This window comes from Cucurbita maxima, unplaced genomic scaffold (genome assembly GCF_002738345.1).
Source record: "Cucurbita maxima cultivar Rimu unplaced genomic scaffold, Cmax_1.0 Cma_Scf00021, whole genome shotgun sequence".
In the NCBI taxonomy this organism is placed as follows: domain Eukaryota; kingdom Viridiplantae; phylum Streptophyta; class Magnoliopsida; order Cucurbitales; family Cucurbitaceae; genus Cucurbita; species Cucurbita maxima.
The window spans coordinates 2,811,288-2,824,055 of record NW_019272037.1 but is presented as its reverse complement, the minus strand read 5'-3'; the positions used below and the strand labels follow the sequence as shown (position 1 = coordinate 2,824,055).

At 36.5% G+C, this 12,768-nt stretch overlaps 2 protein-coding genes across 4 annotated transcripts; one reads left to right on the top strand and one right to left on the bottom strand.

Annotated features, from left to right (window-relative positions):
• The first annotated feature begins 4,820 nt into the window (after nucleotides 1-4,820).
• LOC111495059 (dof zinc finger protein DOF5.6-like) lies at nucleotides 4,821-6,322 on the top strand. Its single transcript, XM_023144929.1, has 2 exons — nucleotides 4,821-5,008; nucleotides 5,115-6,322. The coding sequence occupies exons 1-2, from the start codon at nucleotides 4,958-4,960 to the stop codon at nucleotides 6,054-6,056; spliced, it is 993 nt and encodes a 330-aa protein (XP_023000697.1). The 5' UTR covers nucleotides 4,821-4,957; the 3' UTR covers nucleotides 6,057-6,322.
• A 1,165-nt stretch (nucleotides 6,323-7,487) lies between these two features.
• On the bottom strand, nucleotides 7,488-11,952 carry LOC111495043. 3 transcript variants are annotated; one of them, XM_023144906.1, is made up of 2 exons: nucleotides 11,726-11,952; nucleotides 7,488-11,351 (listed from the first exon to the last, which is right to left on the bottom strand). In XM_023144906.1, exon 2 carries the CDS (start codon nucleotides 11,296-11,298, stop codon nucleotides 7,975-7,977), a length of 3,324 nt encoding a protein of 1,107 aa, XP_023000674.1. In that variant the 5' UTR covers nucleotides 11,299-11,351; nucleotides 11,726-11,952; the 3' UTR covers nucleotides 7,488-7,974. The 3 variants fall into 3 exon arrangements, with proteins under 3 accessions (XP_023000674.1, XP_023000672.1, XP_023000673.1); XM_023144904.1 differs by having other exon boundaries at nucleotides 11,736-11,952; XM_023144905.1 differs by lacking the exon at nucleotides 11,726-11,952 and adding an exon at nucleotides 11,589-11,719.
• Nucleotides 11,953-12,768: the final 816 nt, after the last annotated feature.

Genomic DNA, 12,768 nt, shown 5'->3' with positions numbered 1-12,768 from the left:
TTTTTTTTTTTTTTTTTTTTTTTTTTTTTTTTTTTTTTTTTTTTTTTTTTTGGTCCCTCCCCTCAACTTTCTCACCAAATGCGTGCTTTGAATCTCATGGCTCTATTAAATGTTGGAATATTTAGATATATTTTTCAAAAGGCTAATGCATTTTCTTAATAAATATTTTGCTGACTAATTATAAATAAAATTTATTTATTTAATACAAACTCGAGCTAAAAAGAAAATAATAAAAAAAAACTTAATTGTACCTCAATTTTGATTGTGGTTATTGATTATTAGCACGTTTTTTAGCGACATAATTTTTTTTTTTTCTGGTTGTAATTAATTTTTATTTTTATGATACGGGATTATAATCTATAAAGATAAAGTTTACTTTAAAAGGTTTTTTTTTTATATATCTCTTTCTAATTATTCTATTGAATCTCTTTCTTTTGATTTTTCTCAACTTCGTAGCTAAGAAAATGAATATAACTTTTTTTTTGGCTGACTATTGATTTGTCAAACGATCGTGTATTTAACTAAAAAAATTCTTTAAAAATTAAAAATTTGAATCTTTTTTCAACTTTAAAAAGTATAATTCATATTCATGTTTTGGTCGTATTATGCGAAGGTATGTGTATCAATATTTTAATATAATTTAAATATATAAATCAACTAAAAAAGTTTGATAAAATAAAATATATAGAAACAAAATTTGGAATTTTATTTACCTAGTTTTTTTTATTTTATTATTTAAAATCTAAAGAGATGTATTAGTTTTAATATAATCTAAAGGATATTGGGCCTATGTAATGGTTTTTTTTTTTTTTTTTTACTGTGCTTGACTTGGGCTTTCCTTTTTGCTTTTGACTGAAATGGGCCGAAGGGTATTGGGCCTGTATAATGGGTTTTTTGCATTGTGCTGGACTTGGGCTTTCCTTCTTGCTTCTGATGAAATGGGCCGAAGGATATTGGGCCTACGTAATGGGTTTTTTGCATTGTGCTGGACTTGGGCTTTCCTTCTTGCTTTTGAATGAAATGGGTCGAATGATATTGGGCCTATGTAATGGGTTTGTTGCATTGTGCTTGAACTTGGGCTTTCCTTCTCGCTTTTGAATGTAATGGGCTGAAGGATATTGGGCCTATGTGATGGGTATAACCTGGTTCAGTTCAACAGAGTCTAACAAAAAATAAAAAATAAAAAATAAAAAATAAAAAAAGTCATGGTTTTGGAAGACATAACCAAACCAAATCGGTCGACCTAGTTCATCCGTTTGATAATTATTCTATGCACCCGGTTAACCGATAGAGGACGTTTGGAGTGCAAATTCAACATCTTATACTTAGAAATATTAAACTCGAGTATATAAGTAGAAATCTTAGGAAGTATCAGTGCTCGAAAAATTTATAGGACAAACATGAGTTTGACGTCTTGTACGAAACTCATTCTAATTCAAACGTTCACTCCAAATACAAAACGAAATTTGAACCCGTTCCCCAAAAATCCCTTTATTCTCATTTCTCATTGCCATCAAAATCAAAGAACTAAATAATGAAATGATGTAAAGCAATGGAGAAAGAAAGAAGAATTAGAAGAAGAATTTGGGGAAGAAAAAAAAAAAGAAAAAAAAAAGGATTTTTTTCCTTTTTTTAATTGCACCCATTTTCCTTTCCTTATTTTATTCTATTTCTATATCTTTTTTTAATAGAAAAAAATTCAAATAAATCTCTCTTCCTTCTTTTTTATCTTTTCTTTACTTCTAACCATATACCATTAACCATCCTTTTTGACTTCATGTATCACATTTCTCTATCACCCAACAACATCTTGTTGTTTCGAAATTAAACGCCTCCCGACATATTTTTGTCTCGATTGATATCGAATCCATTGTGATTCAATATGGTAGTGATGGTCGAGTATCGAATCAATGAGTACAACATATCTTTTAAATGCAACTTGCGTTATTTTGTTGTTCTACTTCACGAGACAAGATAGTTGTTTATTTGTAAATAACATGATTTTTGTTTGGAATTAGAACATGATCAATTGTGAGATCTCACATTGATGGAAGAGAGAAACAAAACATTTTTTATAAAAGCGTGGAAATCTCTCTCTAGTAAAAGCATTTCAAAATCGTGAGGCTTATGGCGATACGTAACAAACCAAGGTGAATAATATTTACTAGTGGTGGAATTGGGCTATTACAAATGATATCAGAGTCAGAAACTGGGCAGTGTGTCAGAGAGAATCCAGGATTCTCAAGAGGGGTGGATTGTGAGATCGCACATTAGTTGGAGAGAGGGGAACGAAGCATACCTTATAAAGAAACTGTCTCAAATAGGTTGGGAAAGGAGAATGAAACATTCCCTCTGCATAATAGATACGTTTTAAAATGTTGAAACAGACAATATTTGCCAGCGATGGACTTAGAGACACATCCATGATGAAGTTTAAGGTTAAAAAAGTCAATTTTAGGGTTAAATAAAAACTTTTGGACGGTTATGTCATGAAAGAAGTATGGTTGAAAAAAGAGTAACATAATTGATTAGATATAAGAATATAGTATTAAATTAATGGTTCTTTTTACGGCTTTAAAAAACATTGTATCACATGGCAACTAGGAGAATTTAGACGTATGACTTCCTAAATAAAGTAGTGACGCCTTTAATCATGAATTATATTTATGTTGGCAGAATCATATGAATTATAAATAACAAAAATCTTTGGTGTATAGAAAGTATATCTCATCTTGAGATATTAAAGTAAGATCGTGAGATATGAAAATTATTACGGTAATTCATAGAAAAAAAAATTAAAATAAAAAGAATAAAATTTTAAACTTTTTAAATAAAATATTTTAAATTTTCTTGTATAAGTTTTGTTTAAATACAAAAATTAATGTAATAGTTAAAAATGAATATAATTAATTATATATGTTTTGTATATAATATACGGGGAACATTAGGTATAAGGGTGAAAAATAAAGGAACGTTGACTGCAGCGATAACGAGGTGGCTAAGTTTGACCAGAATCACATAAAAATGGGGACCACATTTACAAATCACGCCTGTTCATGATGAGATCTACACCGTTCGATCTTCATCTTTTAGTCCCTTTCTTCTTCAAATTATAAAGTCTTTTAGATTATCAAATTTAATGATTTAATTAAGAATTACGGTGTGGACCAAAAGTTTGGGCTTTATTATAACCGCCGGCACCGGCGACGGTGGGAAAACTTTGAGATTATTATTATTTTTCTAAAAAAGGATAAAAAAAAAAAAAATCAAATTTCCCCTCTCACACAAATTAAAAAAGAACCAGAAAATACAACATTTTGCAAATAAAAAGAAAATAGAAAAAACCAACTTTTGAATGCGTCGATTATTTTTTATTATTATTTTTACCTTTGGGGCATTTTTTTAAATAATAATAGAAATCGAGGGAGTTTTTTAAAATTGAGAAGTAAAAGGGCACGAAAATTGAAAAGAAAGAAAGGGAGGAGGTTAAAAATGCAAATTAAAGTTCATAAATAAAGAGAAGATCAAAGATGCCAGCATCTTGGAGGTTGCTTGAAACTCAAGATTTTTATTTTTTTATAAATAAAAAATCTCATNGACAAAAAAAAAAAAAAAAAAAGTGATTTTGAATCATGATGTGCCACTCCCAACTATGATATATAACATTATCTCAATATTAATTTTATATATAAAAAAAATTAAGTTGAGATTTATGCTTTTTTATTTTTTATTTATTATGATTCTTCCCCTCTTAAAAATATTTGAAAAATTAAAACTATTTATTTATTTTAAACTTCGTTTATTTTTCAAATATGTGAACGATACATCCAACCTTTCGAACAAAAGAAAAATAAAAAAAATAAAAAAAGAGTTTTATCCACCTCTTTGTCTCGTATGAATCTTATAAAATAAATACATCTTTTAAGGAAGGCAAAGATATTCCCAACAAAAATAAAATATTTAATGGTTAAATTTCTCAATACTGTATTTTAAGGTTAATCTCTAACTCTCATATTGAACTAAAAACTCCGATAGAATGAACATATATGATCCCGAAAAACCACAAGAATATTAACTACTTCTTTTATCGAGATCAGACGTTTGAATCTCCGACTCACACATTGAACTAAAACACAAATTTCAATGAGTGAACGTATATGATCCCGAAAAAACTCGAGAGAGAGGGAACCAACGTGGGGTGTGCAGACTGACTTTTGTATTTTGGTTGACAGTGACATATCTCTTCTTTCTGTTAATTTCTGTAGCACCAAATGTTGAAAGTAAATGTGTTCCTGAAGCCATTATGTTCTAACATGTTCTTCATTTTCCCTTTACATTTCTATGGATCCCTTAGCAACAATACTTATCCATATTATCAGTTGCTGCTCTGTTCTAAAGAACAGAGATTTAGAGGCTTCTTTTGATGGTTCCAAAAGAAAGAACAGAGGCAGATATAAAACAAAAAGAAGAAGAACCCAGAACAACATGAGATTGGTAGGCACGTGACATCCGTTGTGTGCAAGAATCTATCCTTTGCTTGTAGGAGGGGGAGGCCAGGAGGGTCCTACCCATTTTTGGGTCCCCAACTCCAAGATGCTTTCTTTAACGACGACCCAAAAATTCTCACTACCATCCCCCTCAATTACACATCAGCACCATCTCATCCAATCATACCCCTCCATTCTGCCACCTTGGATTTCTTGATCTGCTTTACCCTTCCTTGTGGGGTACCACCCTACACACAGTCTTGGGATGGGACCCACTTTGACATCATCTCTGCTAACGCACTCCCTCCCTTCCATCTCTTCAAATATACCCTTTTTTTCTTCCTTCTTATTCACATCCCCTTCTTATAAACAGAGGAACTGAAACAGAGGAACAATGGAGTGACTGTGAAGTGAAGTTTTTGTTTGGCTGCTGGAAACATCTTTTTCTTTCTGCTCTGTTCTTCATTCGTATGGGTCTAACTTCTCTACAAGTCTGCATGGACTCCTCTGATTGGCTGCAGGTAAGAACACCAACCAATTCCCATAATTATCAGAACAGAGCAGAAAACAGAACAGAACAGAGCAAATGTCTCTGTTTTTTGTGACTGTTTTTTTCTTTGGTTTCAGGGCACCATTAACGAGGAGTCTGGCATGGATTCTTCGTCGCTATCAGGGGACATGCTGTCATGTTCAAGGCCGCTGACAGAGAGGAGGCTTAGACCCCCACATGATCAAGCACTGAAATGCCCAAGATGTGACTCAACCCACACCAAATTTTGCTACTACAACAATTACAGCCTCACCCAGCCGCGTTACTTTTGCAAGACATGTCGTAGGTACTGGACCAAAGGCGGCACTCTTCGTAACATCCCTGTCGGTGGTGGCTGTCGAAAGAACAAGAAAGTTGCCACTACAAAGAAATCCAATGACCCACAACACCAACAGCCACAAAATCAACAACCCATCTCCCAAAATCACCACCAAGGCTCTTCTTCTTCTTCTGCCCATCACATTCACAACCCCACTGATCTCCATCTCTCATTTCCCGACCAAGTACAATTCCCTCATTTCAACCATCTCATTGGAACAACCCCAAGTTTCATGGACGCCAAATACACCATTGGAATGCTTGAAAGTCACCACCAGCATCACACTACTCGACCCATTGATTTCATGGACACCAAAATGGACGCCATTGTTGGGAATGCTCATTACCCTACAAACCCAGATCACTTGGCCATGGTTGGTGGGCTAGCTGGAGATCACATCGCCGCCGCCGCCGGCCATACTCTGTCGCCGAGTTTCCATGGCCTTTGCTCCCCTTATGGGCTGTCACTCGATGGGAACACCATAGGACAAGGACTGATGATTCCTTATGATCAGCATGAACCAAATGAGGAGCCAAATGCAATGGATGTGAAACCAAATACAAAGCTTCTGGCTTTGGAATGGCAAGATCAGGGATGTTCAGACAAAGTTGAATCGTATGGATACATAAATGGAATTGGGTCGTCTTGGAATGGGATGATGAATGGATATGGACCATCGACAACGAACCCATTGGTGTAAAATATGTTAGGGAAATGGTACACAATCCAAACGAAATCAACGACTATTTGCCTTGGTTACTATAAGGAGTGTCCAAATGTGGCTATCATAATTAGTGCCTTTTTCTTGCTATCAGTTTCTTCAAAATGCGTCTGATTTTTGCTTTGGCCTTGGGATAGTGTCCGCAAATCCAAGGCTCTCTCTTAGGATTTTCTTGTAATATTGAGGAACCTTATCTAGGGAGTGCTTTTGTGGTATAAACAAAAACAACAAGTGTGATTTGGTGCGTAATTATTATTATTATTATTATTATTATTATTTAAGTGCTAATTATATTTAATTTGTTATGTCTAATGCTTGATAAAACACGAGCATTCAAGTTAATGTGAACTTAGCTCAACTGATATAAAACGGACACTCTTGAACCTTCTACCCGCTATGCTGTTAAACTCTACAAAAAAAAAAAAATAAATAAATAAAAAAAAAACATGCAACAAATATTCCTCCATTGTATTGGAAGCCTCATGCATGACTTTTGGCTGTAAAATAGGAGACATTTGTATGTAAGAATATAAGAATAAATTAAGAAAAAAAGACTTTTAAAAAATTAGTACAATAATATGAAGAATATAAGAATAAATTAAGGGAAAAAAACGTTTTAATTTTTAAATTTATTATTATTTTTTCTTTCTATATTTCTAGAATAAGAAAAAAAAAAAAAAAACTTGTCTTTTATTATTATTATTATTATTATTATTATTATTATTATTATTATTATTATTATTATTATTATTATTATTATTATTATCATCATCATCGTCTATAATTATTTTTTTAGTTCAATAAATATTAAAATAAGAGATAAACTACCAACATCCGATAGAATAATTATAACATAACGAGTGATGTGTGTGATCCACTAACCAATTTTAAATTTTAAAATCTATTAAATACAAATTTGAAAGAGAAATCGAAGATAGAGAAGGGCTCTCTCCAACATGAAAGACAATGGGGTATGACAGGGCAATGTGTGTGATCCACTGTTCATATTTATTGAGAAAGCTCCTCGTTTGCAGTCGGACGTGTTGGCTAAATACTATATATCGTCGTCACCGGTGACGTTCAATCTGAAAGCTTTCGACTGTGTAAAGTGTACAGATAGTAAGTTTTGGTTTGTAGATTCCTTCTGTTTGCTTTCATTCGTCAGCCTGATGTCTGTTCATTCTATCATCGCATTATTATTACTCCCTTCCAGGACCTTTGTCTGCAACCTGTTTGTAGAAATGCTCATGTGAAATTCCTGCCCCGTGTTTCACGCCCATTTCTATTGTAAAATCCAATATGGCTTCCACCTTATTCGTACTCAATTCATTCGAAAGTTTAACTATTATTGTTGATCTTTCATAAAACTACTAGCGGAGACAAAAATTGAGACTTGAAATAGTATGGTAATGCCATGAAACAAGGTTCAGATACCATTGAACCTTATAGAAAATGGTTAAAACATAGCTTCAGGTAGTCCATACTTACTTACCATGTGAGTCAAATGCCCATTGATTTAACACAACCAACTTTACCATTCAAAGGGGCCTATAGAGATTATTAGCCAATTGCTTGCAATGACCATCTTGGATTTCTTGAACTGAGGAATTTGATCCTCGGACAGCATACGCTAAGCGTGTGCGCAAGCTTAAGGAGGTCGCTGTGAGAATCATGTCATGAAATACAAAGGCTCCACATTGCTTACACGATGATACTGTAACCAAAGAGGAGGGGCAGTACTAATAAAAACGAGAAGCTCCGCGAATCGCATAGGTTAACATCTGTGTGTCCTCCAGAATACATAAACTACACCTACAATACATCAACAAGACTAACGAGGGGCTGGCTTGATATAACCTGATCCAACACCATCCATCCATCCACAATGGTTCCATTATTACGTTGAGGAAGGGCCCGCCATGGAACTCACCTTCTTGAGGAGGCCTTCAATATCGCTCTCCAATTTGGCTCTCATGTCTGGGGAGAGATTGTCTCCTGACTTCTCCAACATTGACGTCATCATCTGAAGGTTCTTCCTTATAAACTCTATAGGCGGTGTCTCACCTGCTTGATTTCCTAATTCACCTGATTTTGATGGGTTCAGAGTGCCCTCAGAAGCTGGATACGCCAGTGCCGTGCAAGCCCGGTCTGAGTCTGACGTCTTGGGGGGAACCGAGAGATGATAGAGCTGATATTTTAAAAGAGTTGGGCCAAAAATGTTGTTCTTCTTTAAACTCCGAACTGCTTCCATGGCGTCGGCGCTTCGGAGGAAAACTATCTCAACAGTGGAATCTTTCAACTGAATCTCTGATTCCTTCAATGATCCAAACTGGCTAAACGTACTAATAACTTGCTCCCGGGGAGGTAAGGGAGCTTCTGAAGAGAAACTTAAAAGAAGAAAAGATCCTAAGCCTCCACCATCAGTTTCGACTCTGTTATAAATATATGATCTGCTGTCAGAAGGATTTGGATGGTTCAAACTAGCTTCACCTTTTCTCCTCCTCCTCCTCCTCTTAGGTTTAGTCAATTGGGAATTTTTTCCTTGACTAATGTCAATACCCATTCGATTTAAATCAGGTATATCAGAGGATAAGATAACCTTCTCCTTCCTCTTTCGCTTTTTGCCCCCAGTCTTGCTCTGATCCTGGCCAATTGTCTGATAATTCACTGACTGGTTAGGCGCTCCTGCAAAATCCACTTTATTTTGCTCTACAATTACATCAAGTGGTTGCGGAGCTGTGACCTGTAGATCAATAAAAAACGAACCAGGTTTATTGCTGTTATTCACATCTATGAATTCAGTAGACACCTTTGAATGCTCCTTAGTAGCTCCAAGTTTCCTTCTCTTCTTTGGCTCAGACTTTTGTTGGGAGACGACATGGCTCACAGCCTGCCGATTATCCACCAACACGCCAGATACGGTACCGCTTCCATTTAAATCTGGTATCTCCATTGTTGGTTTACTCTGGGGATGTGATTCATTGTTCTTTCGCTTCCTCCGCTTCGATAAACCATTGGGTGAGAGAGGTCCGAGCTCTGGTGAATCTATGTTAATGTTCACATCTGACAAGGCAGAAAGGGATTTAGTCTTCAATTTCCCCAAGCTTTCTCCATCTTTTTTTGACTTCACATTGGAAGTCAGAGGACTTTTTTTCTGTGCATCTCCTGCAGGACATAATTCAGGTTGTCCAGTCAAATCCACATCACCAGAGATTAGTTTGGATTTCATTGCCTGACCTTTTCTTTTCTTGATCCCAGATTTAGGCGTCGAGGAAGGATGCTTAACCTCCGACACCTTTCCCCCAAGAAAAAATAAATCGGCAGCCATTGCCTCATTTTGGCCACCATTGACAGATTCATCATGAAACATCAAAATTCTAAACCTGGAGAAGAACTGCGCAACCGCATCAAAGTTGCTGATTTCGTTTGGATAAAGACAATCTACAGCAGTAAAATGAAGCTCAGAGAGAAACTCAGCTGGTGATGCACTCATCAAGTCTTGATTATCAGCGACATCGCTCCCACTGGTGATATTCCGGTACCACTTCTTCCAGAACTTGCCACTGCATTTAGATAGCAATGGGGTTTCATTCTGGCCCTCGACTGCATATTCATCTGCATCTTCGCCAGAAATTTTAAGAGCTCTAATATCATCTGTTTCAGCTGGCATACCTTTCTGCCCCCAGTTTATATATGGAAAAGATAAATACTTGCTCTTCTTCCGCTCTCGTGTCTCAGACCTCTTTTCTGGCGTTCCTTTGCTCTCATCATCGAAGTTTTCTACACCAGAATCCTTAATTTCATCTGTTAATGGATTGATCACCTCTCCCTTGATTGAGGAATCCATTTCACTAGATTCAAAATCTTCAATTTTTTCATGTCCATTTCTCTTTGCAGATTTTGGTTCTATTCCTCCATTAGAAATTGCCATTCTTCTGGAGCTCCTTTTCCTAGCTTCCATGCTTCCATCTAGAACCTTGTTAGGATCTTCATTCTTCCCTTCCATCTTTTCGCACAGAACATCTGATCCTATGGATGGTGTCTCTAATGGCGAGCTCTGTGTGCCCCCTTCTACCTGTTCTTCATCTGCAACTGTAGCACCAACTTTGCTTTTTCTCACTGATTTGCCCACCTCATTGTCTTCATCATCATGAGCTTCCCTGAGTTGATGCAAAGGTAACTGCTCGTGTCCTATTGAGCTTTGAAAAGCTGCTAATTGATTGTATAGGATACTCAACTCAAACACTCCACATAGGGAAGCAGTCTCTGCAAGACCCTTAACGCGTGCTAGGAATGTTTCGGGTTCATACTGAGCAATAGAATATTTAGCAAGTAGACTAGACTTGCGCTCACGCCGGGAAGCTGTATCCTTTGATTCACCATTACCTTCTAAAGGGTAATTTCGTTCTGGAATACACGAACACGACATCTCCAACTTCACACACCTACCAAACTCATCCACGGCTTGCTCTACGGCTCCGAGGAAGCTTCGAGACTTGGATTTCCCAGACATTTGCTCAAAGTTATCAGCGAAGGGTATCAACTGAGATGAAGAGCACCATGTCATGTGGCTGCTTCCAAAATAGCCAACTAATAGACTATCATCCCGGCTACTTACGTCACTCTCTGCTGCATCCGAAGGATATATCTTCCCAGGCCACCATGTCTGACTTTTCGTCTTGACCCATATCACATCACCAACCGAAAATTTGTGCTCTTGACCATTTTCAATAACCTGTTTTTCATCTCCAGCTTCTTTCGACATTTCTTCTGTTCCGATCGACTTGGAAGGTTCTGGTTCTTCCTGCTGAATGTTCGAGAAGTCCATTGCAAGTGGCATACCATCTCCGGGGACTTCCGAGTTTTCACCTGTAGACACACCACCTAATTCCACAGTGTTGCCTTCTTTCTGGTCATTCTCAGCCTCACCACCATTACCACCGTCTGCTTCAACATCACCTGCTGCAACCACACCAGCATCCAAAATTTCCCTCTCAGAACCATCTATTCTCTCCTCATCTTCCTCATTCCTCAATTCGACATTGCTAATCTCAGCCTCGTTACTGCAATCACTAACCGCTACGCCATTTTCAACTACCAGAATCTCCGCCGTTAATCCCGCACTCAAATCAGCCAACCCAGAAAACCCCGAAATATCCTCGCTCGTTTCAATCGCAGGACTTTGAACTTTTAGGGTTTCTGGGGTTTTGGGGTCTTCCATTCCTACTCTAACCACGTCTTCCCCAAATCATCAAAACCACACCATCAACGAAGCTGACGAAGTGAAAACATTAAGGGGGAAAAGAAAAACATAAGCATTACAACACTGATTACAAAAAACGATCAAACAAACCTATTCTCCAATAAACAATACCTCAAAAACAATCAAACAACAAACTCCAGCAGCAAAAACACAGAGTGGGAAACAAAAGAGCAAAACAGAAAGAGAGAATCCAAGACGAATAACAAAATAGGCGATTTGAAAACGCAATTTACAGAGATCAAACTCACCCGAGTAGAAACCTAAAGGAGAGAGATTACGGGATTATCACAGCGAGGCCTTCAAAGTGTGAGAGAGAGAATATTTGCATAATAATTGTGAAAGCGGGAAGACAAAGAAAGGGAAATCGTGAAGAAAGAAAGCATACAAATCTTACTTTGCAGGCGCTGAAAAGCTTGGGGAAAGGCCGAGGATTCCACAATTACGGTGACAGAGAAAGGCTTATGAACAAGTAATTAATTTAATCTAATTTAATTTCATCCAATTTAAAGCCACTACTCATTCTCTTCGCCTCCACCGCGCCGACTACAAATCCATCCCAACAAGACTCACCTTCTTCATCCTTCATTCTTTTTTTCCCCCAAATAATAATAATAATAATAGTTTTTTTTTCTTATGAATATATAATTTTTTATTTTTTTTTTTGGAATAAAGGTCTAATTATGGAATACAAATGGACCTATGACAACTCGATCTTAGAACTCGATCAACCGAGTATATCTAAGCAGATAACGACACCGTCAAATCACGTGTTAATTAAGTAACGCTTGAAACCGATAACATCATTTCCGAGATATTATTAAAATAGTATCTAAGTATTTATTTTTTTAATTAATCTTCTTTCATTAATTAACTTGTAATTGACATTTATCTAAAATGAGTCAAATAAACCAAACAACACTAGGTTAGATAAGCAGGCCGTAAGGGGAAAAAAAGGAAAGAGAATTAAGACGGCATTATTTATTCATGGCAGTTGATGTTGAGACATCAATTTTAATGAAAATATCATAATTTATTATCAACAATTATTCATAAGTTCTTGTTATATGCAGTGAAGTGATTTGTCATGGACATGGTTCCAACTTTAGCTATGATGGATCGAATGTGCAAGCGCAGTCGTAAATGTTTCCTTTGATCATCTGATTGTTCATCATGGCAAGCTGCAATCAACATCTTTAGCTGCAGCAGACAACTTGGAGCTGACTTGCCTTAGATCTATACATGGACTACCACACTCAGGTTGTTGAGGTTAGGAGCGCGACTCTCGCTTTCTTGACTTTCATTGTATTGTGTTCTCCAAAGAGCTCCGTATGGTATTGATGGACAGATTCCCTTGAAGCAAAGGAGAGGGAATGCTAGAACATCTTACGGCGACTCATCACACCAACTCCTGAAGTCAAGTTCGGTTAC

What these genes read in the sequence shown, in the direction of transcription:
- LOC111495059 (XM_023144929.1), top strand. Translation starts at nt 4,958, where the DNA reads ATGGGTCTAACTTCTCTACAAGTCTGCATGGACTCCTCTGATTGGCTG. An exon ending in ACTCCTCTGATTGGCTGCAG is followed by an intron (nt 5,009 to 5,114) that starts GTAAGAACACCA and finishes CTTTGGTTTCAG; the next exon opens with GGCACCATTAACGAGGAGTC.
- LOC111495043 (XM_023144906.1), bottom strand. Translation starts at nt 11,298, where the DNA reads ATGGAAGACCCCAAAACCCCAGAAACCCTAAAAGTTCAAAGTCCTGCG.